This window comes from Dendrobates tinctorius, unplaced genomic scaffold (assembly GCF_039654945.1).
Source record: "Dendrobates tinctorius isolate UK_male_01 unplaced genomic scaffold, ASM3965494v1 ptg000059l, whole genome shotgun sequence".
In the NCBI taxonomy this organism is placed as follows: Eukaryota; Metazoa; Chordata; class Amphibia; order Anura; family Dendrobatidae; genus Dendrobates; species Dendrobates tinctorius.
The window spans coordinates 22,584,310-22,601,579 of NW_027361727.1; the positions used below are offsets into that span (position 1 = coordinate 22,584,310).

Consider the following 17,270-nt stretch of genomic DNA (forward strand, 5'->3'; position numbering starts at 1 on the left):
TGTGTGTATATACTCATACTACACCGATATACTACTACTGTGTGTATATACTCGTACTACTGTGTATATACTCATACTACACTGCTATACTACTACTGTGTGTATACTCATACTACACTGCTGTACTACTGTGTGTATATACTCATACTACACTGCTGTACTACTGTGTGTATATACTCATACTACACTGCTATACTACTACTGTGTGTATACTCATACTACACTGCTATACTACTACTGTGTGTATACTCATACTACACTGCTGTACTACTGTGTGTATATACTCATACTACACTGCTATACTACTACTGTGTGTATACTCATACTACACTGCTGTACTACTGTGTGTGTATACTCATACTACACTGCTGTACTACTGTGTGTGTATACTCATACTACACTGCTGTACTACTGTGTGTATATACTCATACTACACCGATATACTACTACTGTGTGTATATACTCGTACTACTGTGTATATACTCATACTACACTGCTGTACTACTGTGTATATACTCATACTACACTTCTGTACTACTGTGTGTATATACTCATACTACACTGCTATACTACTACTGTGTGTATACTCATACTACACTGCTGTACTACTGTGTGTATACTCATACTACACTGCTGTACTACTGTGTATATACTCATACTACACTGCTATACTACTACTGTGTGTATACTCATACTACACCGATATACTACTACTGTGTATATACTCATACTACACTGCTGTACTACTGTGTGTATACTCATACTACACTGCTATACTACTACTGTGTGTATACTCATACTACACTGCTATACTACTACTGTGTGTATACTCATACTACACTGCTATACTACTACTGTGTGTATACTCATACTACACCGATATACTACTACTGTGTGTATATACTCATACTACACTGCTATACTACTACTGTGTGTATACTCATACTACACCGATATACTACTACTGTGTGTGTATATACTCATACTACACTGCTATACTACTACTGTGTGTATATACTCATACTACACTGCTATACTACTACTGTGTGTATACTCATACTACACTGCTGTACTACTGTGTGTATATACTCATACTACACTGCTGTACTACTACTGTGTGTATATACTCATACTACACTGCTGTACTACTGTGTGTATATACTCATATTACACTGCTGTACTACTGTGTGTATATACGCATACTACACTGCTATTCTACTACTGTGTATATACTCATACTACACTGCTATACTACTACTGTGTGTATACTCATACTACACTGCTGTACTACTGTGTGTATATACTCATACTACACTGCTATACTACTACTGTGTGTATACTCATACTACACTGCTGTACTACTGTGTGTATATACTCATACTACACTGCTATACTACTACTGTGTGTATACTCATACTACACTGCTGTACTACTGTGTGTATATACTCATACTACACTGCTGTACTACTGTGTGTATATACTCATACTACACTGCTATACTACTACTGTTTGTATACTCATACTACACTGCTGTACTACTGTGTGTATATACTCATAATACACTGCTGTACTACTGTGTGTATATACTCATACTACACTGCTGTACTACTACTTTGTGTATATACTCATACTACACTGCTATACTACTACTTTGTGTATATACTCATACTACACTGCTATACTACTGTGTGTTTATACTCATACTACACTGCTATACTACTGTGTGTATACTCATACTACACTGCTGTACTACTGTGTGTATATACTCATACTACACCGATATACTACTACTGTGTGTATATACTCATACTACACTGCTATACTACTACTGTGTGTATACTCATACTACACCGATATACTACTACTGTGTGTGTATATACTCATACTACACTGCTATACTACTACTGTGTGTATATACTCATACTACACTGCTATACTACTAATGTGTGTATACTCATACTACACTGCTGTACTACTACTGTGTGTATATACTCATACTACACTGCTGTACTACTGTGTGTATATACTCATACTACACTGCTGTACTACTGTGTGTATATACGCATACTACACTGCTATTCTACTACTGTGTATATACTCATACTACACTGCTATACTACTACTGTGTGTATACTCATACTACACTGCTGTACTACTGTGTGTATATACTCATACTACACTGCTATACTACTACTGTGTGTATACTCATACTACACTGCTGTACTACTGTGTGTATACTCATACTACACTGCTGTACTACTGTGTGTATATACTCATACTACACTGCTATACTACTGTGTGTATATACTCATACTACACTGCTATACTACTACTGTGTGTATACTCATACTACACTGCTGTACTACTGTGTGTATATACTCATACTACACCGATATACTACTACTGTGTGTATACTCATACTACACTGCTGTACTACTGTGTGTATATACTCATACTACACTGCTATTCTACTACTGTGTATATACTCATACTACACTGCTATACTACTACTGTGTATATACTCATACTACACTGCTGTACTACTGTGTGTATACTCATACTACACTGCTGTACTACTGTGTGTATATACTCATACTACACTGCTATACTACTGTGTGTATATACTCATACTACACTGCTATACTACTACTGTGTGTATACTCATACTACACTGCTGTACTACTGTGTGTATATACTCATACTACACTGCTATACTACTGTGTGTATATACTCATACTACACTGCTATACTACTACTGTGTGTATATTCATACTACACTGCTGTACTACTGTGTGTATATACTCATACTACACCGATATACTACTACTGTGTGTATATACTCATACTACACTGCTATACTACTACTGTGTGTATACTCATACTACACTGCTGTACTACTGTGTGTATATACTCATACTACACTGCTATACTACTACTGTGTGTATACTCATACTACTACTGTGTGTATACTCATACTACACTGCTGTACTACTGTGTGTATATACTCATACCACACTGCTGTACTACTGTGTGTATATACTCATACTACACTGCTGTACTACTGTGTGTATATACTCATACTACACTGCTATACTACTACTTTGTATATATACTCATACTACACTGCTATACTACTGTGTGTTTATAATCATACTACACTGCTATACTACTGTGTGTATACTCATACTACACTGCTGTACTACTGTGTGTATATACTCATACTACACCGATATACTACTACTGTGTGTATATACTCATACTACACTGCTATACTACTGTGTATATATATATACTCATACTACACTGCTGTACTACTGTGTGTATATACTCATACTACACCGATATACTACTACTGTGTGTATATACTCATACTACACTGCTATACTACTGTGTATATATATATATACTCATACTACACTGCTATACTACTACTGTAATATAGCAGGGTTTTTTTTTCATTTTGTCTTTTGTAGGTTTTGTATGCTTTTTGGCCATGTGAACATGCATTTACAGTTAGGTCCATATATATTTGGGCAGACACAACATTTTTCTAATTTTGGTTCTAGACATTACCACAATGAATTTTAAACAAAACAATTCAGATGAAGTTGAAGTTCAGACTTTCAGCTTTCATTTGAGGGTATCCACATTAAAATTGGATGAAGGGTTTAGGAGTTTCAGCGCCTTAACATGTGCCACCCTGTTTTTAAAGGGACCAAAAGTAATTGGACAATTGACTCCAAGGCTATTTCTTGGACAGGTGTGGGCAATCCCTTCGTTATGTCATTCTCAATTAAGCAGATAAAAGGCCTGGAGTTGATTTGAGGTGTGGTGCTTGCATTTGAAAGGTTTTGCTGTGAAGGAAACATGCGGTCAAAGGAGCTCTCCATGCAGGTGAAACAAGCCATCCTTAGGGTATGTGCACACGCTGCGGTTTTGCTGCGGTTTTGGCCCTGCAGAACTGCAGCAGTTCCGCAGACATGGTACTTTACCATGTTAGCCTATGGGTTTTCAAAACCGCAGTGCTCACGCTGCGGTTTTTTACCTGCGGAAAAGCTGCGTTTTTTTTTCCGCAGCATGTCAATTGTTTCTGCGGATTCTGCTGCGGTTTGCCACCTATTCCATTGTCCAGGTGTCAAACCGCAGGGCAAAACCGCAAGTCACTTTACCTGCGGTTTTACCTGCGATTCCGCGGGAAAAAATCCGCAGGTGAATCTGCAGTGTGTGCACTCACCCTAAAGCTGCAAAAAAAACCAGATAAAACCCATCCGAGAAATTGCTACAACATTAGGAGTGGCAAAATCTACAATTTGGTACATCCTGAGAAAGAAAGCACTGGTGAACTCATCAATGCAAAAAGACCTGGGCGCCCACGGAAGACAACAGTGGTGGATGAGCGCAGAATAATCTCCAGGGGGAAGAGAAACCCCTTCACAACAGCCAACCAAATGACCAACACTCTACAGGAGGTAGGCGTATCAATATCCAAATCTACCATAAAGAGAAGACTGCATGAAAGAAAATACAGAGGGTTCACTGCACGGTGCAAGCCACTCATAAGCATCAAGAGTCAAAAGGCTAGACTGGACTTTGCTAAAAACATCTAAAAAAAGACCTCACATGACTCGGTGGGTCAAAATACGGAAAAATTCTAGCTCTCAATATGTGGTGATGCAAAAACTATTTTTACAATAAAAAGCGTCTTTTAGCGTGCGACAGCTGCCAAATATAAAAACAGAAATAAATAGTAAATCAAACCCCCAGTTATCACTCCCTTAGTTAGGGAAAAATAATAAAATAAAAAAAATGTATTTATTTCCATTCTTCCATTAGGGTTAGGCGTGTGTTGGGGTTAGGGTTGGAGTTATAATTGTGGGGTTTCCACTGTTTGGGCACATCAGGGGCTCTCCAAATGCAGCATGACGTCTGATCTCAATTCCAGCCAATTCTGAGTTGAAAAAGTGAAATGGTGCTCCTTCCCTTCCAAGCTCTGCCATGCGCCCAAACAGTGTTTTACCCCCACATGTAGGGTATCAGCCTACTCAGGTCAAATTGCAAAACAATTGTTGGGGTCCAATTTCTCCTGTTACCCTTAGGAAAATAAAAAATTGGGGGCAAAAATATAATTTTTGTGGCAAAAAATGATTTTTTTATTTTCACGTCCGAGCGTTATAAACTTCTGTGAAGCACTTGGGGGTTCAAAGTGCTCACCACACAAGTAGATAAGTTCCGTGGGGGGTCTAGTGTCCAAAATGGGGTCACTTGTGGGGAGTTTCAATAGTTTAGGTACATCAGGGGCTCTCCAATTGCACATGACACCCGCAGACCATTCCATCAAAGTCTGCATTCCAAAACGTCACTGCTTCCCTTCCGAGCCCTGACGTGTGTCCATACAGTAGTTTTCTCCCACATATGGGGTGTCAGCGTACTCATGACAAATTGGACAACAACTTTTGGGGTCCAATTTCTCCTGTTACCCTTGAGAAAATGAAAAAATTGGTGACTAATTGATCATGTTTGTGGAAAAAATACGATTTTTTTATTTTCATGCTCGGGCATTATAAACTTCTGTGAAGCCCTTGGGGGTTCAAAGTGCTCACCACACATCTAGATAAGTTCCTTAGGGGGTCTAGTTTCCAAAATGGTGTCATTTGTGGGGGGTTTCCACTGTTTTGGTACATCAGGGGTTTTCCAATCGCGACATGATGTCCGATCTCAATTCCAGCCAAAAACGTCAAATGGCGCTGCTTCCCTTCTGAGCTCTGCCATGCGCCCAAATAGTGGTTTACCCCCACATGTGGGGTATCAGCGTACTCAGGAAAAAATTGCACAATAACTTTTAGGGTCCTGTTACCCTTGGGAAAATAAACATTGGGGTGAAAAGATCATTTTTGTGGAAAAAAATATGATTTTTTAATTGTACCGCTGTACGTTATAAACTTCTGTGAAGCCCTTGTGGGTTCAAAGTTCTCACCACATATCTAGATAAGTTCCTTGGGGGGTCTAGTTTCCAAAATGGGGTCACTTGTGGGGGGTTTCCACTGTTTGGGCACATCAGGGGCTCTCCAAACGCGACATGGCGTCCGATCTGAAATCCAGCCACTTTTGTGAAAAAAAGTTAAATGTTAATTTTTTTTTAAATATTCAAAAAATTCCTGTGACGCACCTAAAGGGTTAATAAACTTCTTGTATGTGGTTTTGAGCACCTTAAGGGGTGTAGTTTTTAGAATGGTGTCACTTTTGGGTATTTTCTATCATATAGACCCCTCAAAGTTGCTTCAAATATGATGTGGTCCTAAAAATAAAATGGTGGTGTAAAAATGAGAAATCGCTGGTCAACTTTTAACCCTTATAACTTCCTAACAAAAAAAAATTTTGGTTCCAAAATTGTGCTGATGTAAAGTAAACATGTGGGAAATGTTAGTTATCAAGTTTTTTGTGTGCCGTATCTCTGTGATTTAAGGGCATACAAATTCAAAGTTGGAAAATTGAGAAATTTTCAAAATTTTCACCAAATTTCCGTTTTTCTCACAAATAAACGCAAGTTATTTGAATGAAATTTTACCACTAACATGAAGTACAATATGTCACGAGAAAACAATGTCAGAATCACCGGGATCCATGGAAGCGTTCCAGAGTTATGACCTCATAAAGGTACAGTGGTCAGAATTGTAAAAATTGGCCCTGTCATGAACGTGCAAACCACCCTTGGGGGTGAAGGGGTTAAAGACTAAACTTCTGACAGAAAGGCCCACAAACAAACAGCAACTGAAAACCACCGCAGTGAAGGCCTGGCAGAGCATCAAAAAGGAGGAAACACAGCGTCTGGTGATGTCCATGAGTTCAAGATTTCAGGCAATCTTTGCCGACAAAGGGTTTTCAATCAAGTACTAGAAATGAACATTTTAGTTACAATTATTTAATCTGTCCAATTACTTTTGGTCCCTTTAAAAACAGGGTGGCACATGTTAAGGAGCTGAAACTCCTAAACCCTTCATCCAATTTTAATGTGGACACCCTCAAATGAAAGCTGAAAGTCTGAACTTCAACTGCATCTGAATTGTTTTGTTGAAAATTCATTGTGGTAATGTCTAGAACCAAAATTAGAAAAATGTTGTCTCTGTCCAAATATATATGGACCTAACTGTACATACATACACACACACTTGAGCTTTGTATATTAGATGGTCTCCCTTCCTGGTATGTGCTTGCACCCCTTATCCCTATCCTGGTATGTATGGTACCCTCACCCCCCAATCCTGGTATGCATGGCACCCCCTCATCCATATCGTGATATGCATGGTGCCGTCACCCCTCAATCCTGGTATGCATGGTCCTCTCACCCCCCAATCCTGGTATGCATGGTCCTCTCACCCCCCTATCCTGGTATGCATGGTGCCCTCACCCCCCTATCCTGGTATGCATGGTCCTCTCACCCCCCTATCCTGGTATGCATGGTGCCCTCACCCCCCTATCCTGGTATGCATGGTGCCCTCACCCCCCAATCCTGGTATGCATGGTCCTCTCTCCCCCCAATCCTGGAATGCATGGTCGTCTCGCCTCCCTATCATGGTATGCATGGTTCCCTCACCCCCCTATCCTGGTATGCATTGTCCTCTCACCCCCCTATCCTGGTATGCATAGTCCCATGCATAGAAAAAACCCGCACTTCTTCCCAGGAAAAACATGCGGGGTTTTTTGCGTTTTTGCACTTTTTTTTGCGTTTTTCCTGCGATTTTCGCATGCGAAATTCGAGCACTTTCCAAGCGATTTGAAGCATCGCTTGGAATGTGATTGACAAGTTGGTCACACTCGTCAAACATAGTGTTTGACGAGTGTGACCAACTTTTTACTATTGAGGCCGCCTATGCGGCATCAGTAGTAAAAAGATCTAATGTTAAAATAATAAAAAAAAATAAAAATCGGGTTATATTCACCTTCCGGCATCCCGCGCAGCTTTCCCGGGCCTCAGCGATGCTCCCATTCCCAGTAATGCCTTGCGAGACCTTTGATGACGTCCCGGTCTCACGATGCTGTAGCAGTCTCGCGAGATCGTACGTCATCACAGGTCCTTGTCGCAAGGCATTACTGGGAACGGGAGCATCGCTAAGGCCCGGGAAAGCTGCGCGGGACGCCGGAAGGTGAATATAACACCATTTTTTATTTTTTATTCTATTTTTTACAGGGATATGGTACCCAGGGCCTGGAGGACAGTCTCCTCTCCTCCGGACCGTGGGTGCCATCCGCACATGAGCCGCTCACTTTGTGTATGGTGGGCATAGCCACATGCGGGAAGCGGATCTCATGCATTCCTATGGGAACGGAATCGCGGCAATTCTTTGCGATTCCGCAAAAAGAAGGAGCATGCTGCGTTTTTTTCTGCGATGCGATTCCGCCGCGGAAAAATCGCAGCATTAGCACAGCATGTGCGGAATGCCATAGGAGTGCATGGAGTGCATTCTGTATGTGATTTTTAAGCGTTTTCGCGGCAAAAACACTTAAAAATCACAGCGTGTGCACACAGCCTTAATGATTGTGCCATGATATACAGAACGGGTGGTGTAACCGCTGATAATGGAAGGGTAAGCAGCACATAGTATTTCAGTTGAGGAGGGTATTGTTCTAGAAAGAGGCAGGGACCTCCTAACCCCTATCTTAAAGAGGGCAAGGCTGCAGTGGAGAGAAGACAGTGAGGTAACAGACTGGGAGGCAGCACAGAGTATTTAAGGAGAGAGGTGCAATGATGACTGCAGTGATGTGTGCCTAATGGAAGGATTGCCTATGAGACAGATCAGGGGTGTAGCTATACAAGGAGCAGAGGTAGAAGTCATTCGCTGATCCTAGTAACGGAAGGGGATTAAATACTCCTCAAAACACATAAGAAGATGGCAATATTATAAATGTCATATAGTAGACCAGACCTCTGTTAAGATTTTGCACAGGGGCCTAGGAGCTTCAATATATGCCATGGGGTTATGTCTTATCTCCCATGAGACCAACGGATCGGGCGTGTTAAAATTCAATATTTCTGTTCCATCTTTCCCCTAACATCTGTCATTTGTGAAGAGTCAGGATACCCCCTATCCACATTGCCGTAACGTAATAATGGGCTTGTCTGATCACCCTTTAGTGTATTCTGCCTATTGCTCATCTTATTTCCTGTCTAGGTCACCACCCATCTGAATACCTGGCGCTTACCATTCTGAAACAGTGAACATTGTTAGATTTTTTTTCATAAATCAATCACGTGAAAATGAGAAACTTTGTAATACAACTTATCAAAGAAATTCACTTCTTTCTATTCCTGGACTGATTCTCAAAATTCTCAAGTGACCAATAATGTTCCTACGATGAATACAGATGTCCTCATTACTTAGACAGGAGATGACGGTTGGTGCTCATAAAGTTCTATGGAGAACTGTAGTTGACATTTCAGGAGAACTTGCAGCAGAATGTCTGTATCTACTTCCAGCTCCTTCCTTCATAGAATGTGATGAGCACCACCTGTCATCTCCTTTGTCGGGAATGGGAAAGACTGTATTCACTGAAGACAGAAAATGATCAGTCCAGGAGAAAGAAGCACATTTCTCTGATAAGATGTATTACAAAGCTCATTATTTTCATCTGTACTATTGATTTATGATATAAACAGTTTTTATTGATGCCATCCTGGGATGGATCTGCTGTACTATTACATGAATATTTAAAAAATACCAGTCACCAGGGCAAAAGTGTCCATTTTGCTCTTATTTTATTCCCTCTGCTCCCCTGATTTTTGTTATTTTTTCTTTTTTTTTTTTAAAAGGAAACCTGTTAACAGTTTTTTGATGTCTGAACTAAGACTAGAAACAGAATCCGCGCCTGTGCTGCATTCCATAAAGGGGTATATATCCCTCTGATTCCCCCTGTATCCTCTCAAGTACCTTTTTAAACTCTCCCATGTTCTATGTAAATCCGTCTGGTCTAATAGGCGTCTTTGCTGACGAGACTATCCCTCCTCATGGCTTATAATCGCCGTCCTCCTGTTTTGATTTACGTGGATGACCTGCGCTCTTTGCCCAACTGCTGGCAAATATTAGTGTTCATGCGCACTTATGTTCTAGGCTCTGCCCGCAGTAGAGCGCTTGCGCACTTATGATTTAGGCTTTGGCTGCATGTCCCCTTATGATTTATGTTTTGTCCGCAGTAGAGCACATGTACACCTACGTTTTAGGCTCTTCCTGCAGTAGAGCACATGCGCACTTATGTTTTAGGCTCTGCCTGCAGTGGGGAGCGTGCACACTTGCATTTTAGGCTCTGCCCGCAGCAGGGCAGAGATGGGTGTGCAAGAGTTAGCTGGGGATGTCTCTGCGCAGGTGCGAGAGGTGTCATCCATGTCTCAAAGCAGGTCCTCGATCAGAAGCATGCGCAGTTTTATGTTTTAGGTTCTGCCCGCAATAGGCCGCATGTGCACTTATGATTTAGGCTCTGCTGACAGTAGGAAACACACGCGCACTTATGATTTAGGCTTTGTCTGCAGTAGTAGGCGCATGTGAAGTTTTGGTTTTGGCTCTTCCAGCAGTAGGATGCATGCACCCCTTGTGTATTAGGCTCTGTCTGCAGTAGGGCGCATGCGCCCTTATGTTTTAGGCTTTGCCTGCATGCGCCCTTATGCTTTAGGCTGTGCCTGCAGCAGGGCAGAGCAAGGTGTACAGGCGCGAGCTGGCGATGTCTCTGTGCAGGCGCGAGAGGCGTCATCTACGTTTCAAAGCAGGAGGATGGCGACCAGAAGCCGGGAGTAGGGATAGACTTCTCAGGACACCTAATGAACTGGAGCTGCAGGATTTAAATAAAGCGTGGAAAAGTTTCAAAAGGTTTTTGGGCGGCATACAGGGGGGAGTCATATATTTATATATTTATCGAAGGCAGCGCAGGCACTGCTTAAGGTGCTAGTCTTAATTTTGACATGAAGAAACTGGTGACAGGTTCCCTGTAAATCTGCCATGTAGTTCCAGCGATAAGATGCTTTTTATTTCGTTCTCATTCTTATGGTCTTTACCAAGTGGGAGTGGCGGATGGGATCCTCAGGGGCGTGTTTTTGGGAGCGCTCTGCATTATTACCCTGTGTGCCATGCCCCCCTATAAAGACAATAAAAAGTAGCAGCAAATCTCAGACACCGTATGTTGGATTTAAAAAAAGAAAATCGTGGAAAATTCAAGGGAGCAGCGGGAATAAAATAAGAGGAAGAAGTAGCCCCTTAAGACCTGGGGACGGGTCTTATTTAAAGGGGTGATCCTCTGTCACTTAATAAGTTCCTCAGCTTTTGTAGATGTAGAAAATGGAACATTTGTTGAATAGAAAGTTATAAAAAACCGACGTCTGCTCACCTCTAATCCTGACAAAAAGGGAAGTGAGCGCTCAGCGGGCACCGAGTGTCTTGTGGTGAGCCCTGCAGAAGTCACAGGGGAAGTGGGTTTTTTTTTTTGTGTTCCACAACAGGAAAACCCTTGTGGACGGTTTGGTGAGGCGGCCTCGGCCTGTGAACCAGAGATCGATCCAGTGACATGAGCGAGGTGGCCCTGAGAGGGTGACGTAGACGCGCATTGCAGGCGATGCTGGGAGTCCAAGCGTCCGTCCATCACCACATCCAGTGGCTTCACTTTATCCCACTCCTTTACCCTCGATGGCATCCGATGAAGTCATTTCACTACACGGCGACAAGTCCGAGGTGTCCGAACACCGGCCTAGGCCGCAGATCCTGTGTTACGTCACTACTGCCCCAAACTGCTTTTTATATGTGAGGGGACGGTCCAGATATTGCCTAACAGGAGCGTCGCGTGTTGTACGACGCCATATTGTACTCACGGAGGAAGGAGGCTTATAGTGCTGAGGTAAAGCGAAAGCTGAGCTTCGACTGATTGCTCTGGTGTATTGGAAACTGAGCACCGATTGGTAAAATGGAAGCTGAGCTCCGATTGGTTTCTCTGATGAAAAGGCAGCCGTTTTCTGATTGGTCAAATGGAAGCTGTTTTCTGATTAGTTGCTTTTGTGAAATGAAAGCTGAGTCCTGATTGGTTGCTATGGTAAAATGAAAGCTGAGCTCTAGTTGCTATGGTGAATGTGGCCCGATAAGCGTCGTGCTGTATAAAGGGGCCCTCTTTGTAGGACCCGGGCTAAGGGCCCATCCCAGCATGTGGTGCTGCAGTACGGGGGGCTTCACTGATCGAGGGCCAGCAGAGAATGGTGACCAGTCCCCCAGTCGTGTCTCTGTGGACAATACATATGGCGGTCGTCCTGGCAGCGACACATATAAGTTTTACTGTTGCCATGGAAACAAGCCAGCATAAGAAGAAACTTCTAGAAAGTCCCCACTTTCTCTTTCCGACCGGGAGACTTTCCATTTTTGCACCCTATTTTTTTTCCTCCTCATCGTCCAAGAACCATAATTTTACTATTCTTTACATCCTTATCCGCCGTACGAGGTCTTGGTTATTGCTGGAGGAGTTGCAGTTTTGAATAGCGCCGTTCATTTTACCATGTAATCGTCATGAAAAGCAAAAAAAAAATAAAATTCCAAGTGCAGTAAAATTGCAGAGAGAAAAAAAGCAACTCTCATGTTTTTATTTTTATTTTATTTTTTTGTGGGGGGGGGTCGTTCATTGTGACCTATTTTCTTATTACAGCGTTTACTGATCATATTGATTTTATATTTTGATAGCACTTTTATAGACAGTGCGATAAGACAATTTTTTTTTATTATTTTTTTTAATGGGATAAGAAAGCGTGAGTCAAATTTTTATTTATATTGACTTTTTCCTTTTTTTTACTGTATTTTTTATTCACCTTAGGGAACTTGAACCTGTGATTGTCTGATCGCTTATATTATTTACGGCAATCCCACAATACTGCAGTAAATGGTCAAAATCACGGTTTCCCACAAAGGCCAGCCACACTAGACGCCATTGAAGACAAATGAGGGGCATCAGAAGGTCCCCCAGCTGCCTTGGTAACCCATCAGCACCCTGTAATCGCTTCGTGAGGGTGTGTGGAACGGCACACATTGCTTACAAAGCCTTTTTAAATGCCGCTGTTAGAGATTGACGGCAGCCTTTAAGGGATTAATGACAGCAGAGCTCAGCTCCGCTCGCTGCTGTTCGGGTAGGTTATATAGCCATTATATGCCAGGAAGGATGCAGTCTCAGCTCCTGAGCCCGTCTCATAAAGGCAGGAGAGGCGAGATTGTGTTTCTCCTGATCTGCAATGATTTAGGTAGAATCATAGCAGTACTAGAAATTGTACTGCTCTAGTTGCTACTAGTGAGGAGCGAACGAGTTTGGATAAAGTGTTATCTGAGCATGCTCATGTACTAACCTAGTGTCTTGGGGCGTGCTTGAATAATATGTTCGAGTCCCCGCAGCTGCATGTCTCACGGCTGTTCGACAGCCACAACACATGCAAGGATTTCCTAACAAGTAGGCAATCCCTGCAAGTGTCGAACAGCTGCGAGACATGCAGCCGTGGGGACTCGAACATATATTTCGAGCACGACTAAGACGCTCGGTTAGCACACGAGCATGCTCGGATAACGCCTTCACTCATCGCTAGTTGCCACCAATTTTCCATGAACCAATTTGTGCCACAAGATGCGGGTGGCACAGATGAGACGTGCGTAGCGTGCCCCAGATACATGGACTCCTCTCCTCTGAAAAGAGAGGCACTGGTGAATTGAAATTCCATTTCTTGTAATTATTTGCACAGGAGTGAACTTGGCAGCGGGGTCACCTGGTGCCAATGTAAGGGGGCATAGATCCGCAGGAGGACAAGTTGAGAACTGTTCGCAGGTAGAGAGGTTGGAAGCTGCATTCCTGAGCGTTGTAAGAATAAGACACGGGCGGCGCCGCAACATGTCACATACCAGCGCTAACATCCCCCTCCTCTCCATGTCTGGCTCATTGCAACCTGTGTGTGTGTAAAAACCACCATCGGCCTCTGAAAACCGAGCAATGGTCCGTCAGACCAAAGGGGGCAAGAACATGGACGAAGCTGACGTGTCTGTATCTTTTGTTATAGGACATCATGAGCGAGAGTGGCAAGGAATGCCGGGTGGCGTATAGCCCCAGTCTAGGGGAGCTGACGAGGGTGAAGACAGAATTGGGATCAACAGTGGAAGAGAGGAATTACAGCAAACAATGGTGAGTCCGATAGAAAATACATCCGGTCTAAAGCCGCCATTATATTTCGTGCCCAACGTTTACCGTGTATGCCAGGAAAACTCCTGACCTGCACACTAAACGTGTCTATAGGCCAGACTGAGGCCATCAAAAGGTGGACGGGCTCAGCAGAAAGTCTGTGGGCCCCATTCATCATTTGCAAAAGTAATTTTTCTTTTTTTTTACCTTGTGATATTCATTAAAAATTCTTCAAAACGGTGCATGAATTTTACCCAAAATCAAAAATGCTCTTTATCTTTATGATTTTTTTCTTCAAATTTTTTAGCACAAAACAATCACACATCATAACTTTTGTTCCAAAAAAAATGACAGACGTGCCTGAGATCACTCCATGGAGGGAGGCAGCAGAGTATATTTGTGCAAACGTTTTTTCGACTTCCTAAAAAAAAACAATTGATGAATTAGCAGAAAACATCTGGAAAACAAAAACCTCGTCCGTAATGATGATCATTTAAGAAAAAAAACTACAAAAAAATAACAAAAAAAAACAGGTGAACACATAGAAAAAAAAAGACTATAAAAAAGGCTCAAATGAAAAAATAAGTGTTAGAAAACAGGCGAAAAAACACTAAAACCTAGACAGAAAAGGTGCAAAAGAATTAATGAATCAGGTCCTATGAGCTCGTACATCACAGGTATTCTACCCCTTATTGGGGTCCAGGTGTCATTACCCCAAACCTCACTGATCATCCGTACATTAAGGGGTCTCACCACAATTGAAAGATATTCCTTAACCATTAGATACAAGATAACTCATTGATTGCCGGGCACCCAGTGATCCCAAAAGCGGGGCTCTGCAGAGTGCAGCCTGATTGTGGTGCAGGTGTGGATGCTCAACCTCCCGCTCCATTCATTGCACATAGGGCTGCAGAGTACCGGCTCCGCTAATTCCAGCTCCTCGATATGCCGGCTGCATAACTTTTTATTACGTGGGCTGTCAACTGTAGTTACATAACACCAGACGATCATTCCGAGTCCCGCGCACCTTGGAGTCTGCGGTACAAGACTGCCATCTAATGGCCACATTCTAAAAGTCTACAGGTGATGAACAATGACAACGCTAAGCCACAGTCTCTGCAGAACTAGTGGCATCATGTAGGATGCGGATGCCCGGGGATTTACATAGGGACCACTTTTGCACTTGCCCAGCAGTCCACTTGCTGAAAGGTCTCCAGGTGCAGTTCTGTCATCCTTTCCTGTTGTCGGGCACAGCGCCCCCCTCTCAGTGTGCCATTTCTGGTACTACAGCTCAGCCTATTCACTTGAACACAAGAGGCAAGATTGTTCCTGTTGTCTTATAAAATGAGGGCCTCAGCTGTCAGACCTGTCACTGTATATCCATAGAGCAACCCCATTCTAACGACTTGATGATCTATGGCCAAAACTGGAAAGAAAAATTGAAAAATGGGGAAAAAAGAAAAAATCAAATGCCGATGCTTCATTTAATTTGTTCTGTTCAGCTCTGCAGGGTCCAATTCACGCTGCATGGACTTGGAGCCCAAAAGGCTAAAGGACAAGAGGGACGCTGCAATGTCGAAAAGTCTCCAACAGGTGGATTTTTCGTGTAAGTTGAACCCTTAATAGGAGGCATTGCAATAGTAGCAGACAGTGTGTACCCTCATCATAATATAATAAATGCTGCATTTTGCAATTCTTCTGTTATTCCTCCTGGAAATATGTGAATAGTTTGATATCAGGGGTGTAACGACCACTGTCGCATCTGAGCCCGTACAGGTGAGGGGTCTGCTGATGCTTGTACAAACTTCAACTGTATGTGCATCCTCGAGCACACATTCAGCTGAAGTGTATTGCGGCACAGAGACCTGTTGGGTCCATGCACAGTAATACACACTGCCAGCCAATCAAAGGCTAGCAGCTGACATCAGTGTGCACGTTACTGGGAGCACATGGCAATGATGTCATTCGCTGCCCACCGCTTGCACGCTGAAGTTAGCTGTCAGCTTCAGAAGACGACGGCGGGAGAGCGGAGGGAAGGTGAGTATAATGGTTTACTTTTTTCTATGCATTAAAGAACAGCAACAGAACTGGGGACATATACCAGGATGGGGGCTATATACAGTCATGGCCAAAAGTGTTGGCCCTTTTGAAATTATTCCAGAAAATGAAGTATTTCTCCCAGAAAATGATTGCAATTACCGTACATGTGTTTTATTATACACATGTTTATTTCCTTTGTGTGTATTGAGACAACACAAAAAGAGATTAAAAAAGGCAAATTGGACATATTTTCACACAAAAACCCAAAAACGGGCCAGACAAAATTGTTGTCCCTCTTAAGTTAATATTTGGTTGCACACCCTTTGGAATAAATAACTGCAATCAATCAGTTAGCTTCTTATATTTCTCAGCTGGGATTTTACAACCCTCTTCTTTTGCAGACTGCTCCAGGTCTCTCATATGTGAAAGTGCCTTCTCCCAACAGCAATTTTAAGATCGCTCCATAGATGTTCAATGGGAGTTAGATATGGACACATTGCTGCCACTTCCAGCGCTTTGTTTCCATCCATTTCTGGGGGCTTCTTGAAGTACAGTATGTTTGGGGTCATTGTCCTGCTGGAAGACCCATGACCTAGGAAGCAAACCTAACTTTCTGACACTGGGCACTACATTGCCACCCAAAATCTGTTGGTAGTCTTCAGATTTCATCCACTATGTTTGACTGTAGGTACTGTGTTATTTTCTTTGTAGGCCTCAGTCTGTTTTTGGTAGACAGTAGAATGATGTTCTTTGCTAAAAAAAACTCTATCTTGGTCTCATCTGCCCACAAGGTTCTTTTCCAGTAGAATTTTGGCTTACATACATTTTGGCAGACTGCAGTCTAGCTTTATGTCTCAGTGTCAGCAGTGGGATCCTTCTGGGTCTCCTGCCATAGCGTTTCATTTCATTCACATGTTGATAGATCGTTCTCCCTGACACTGATACACCCTGAGCCTGCAGGACAGCTTGAATTTCTTTGGAACTTAATTGGGGCTGCGTATACACCATCTGTACTATCCTGATTTGCAACCTTTCATCAATTTTTCTCTGCCGTCCACATC

At 42.5% G+C, this 17,270-nt stretch overlaps 1 protein-coding gene across 8 annotated transcripts in view; it reads left to right on the forward strand.

The window, feature by feature from the left end:
* The window catches only part of PRDM11 (PR/SET domain 11), an 87,996-nt gene that overhangs the window by 10,455 nt on the left and 60,271 nt on the right, over nucleotides 1–17,270 (forward strand). For 7 of the 8 annotated variants that reach the window (XM_073578587.1, XM_073578579.1, XM_073578582.1 and 4 more), the window contains exons 2-3: nucleotides 14,051–14,172; nucleotides 15,672–15,775. In XM_073578587.1, coding sequence (XP_073434688.1) covers nucleotides 14,057–14,172; nucleotides 15,672–15,775 — 220 coding nt within the window. In that variant the 5' untranslated portion in view covers nucleotides 14,051–14,056. Of the gene's footprint in view, nucleotides 1–13,743; nucleotides 14,173–15,671; nucleotides 15,776–17,270 lie in introns of those variants that run through there. The other variant, XM_073578580.1, reaches the window with a different exon arrangement.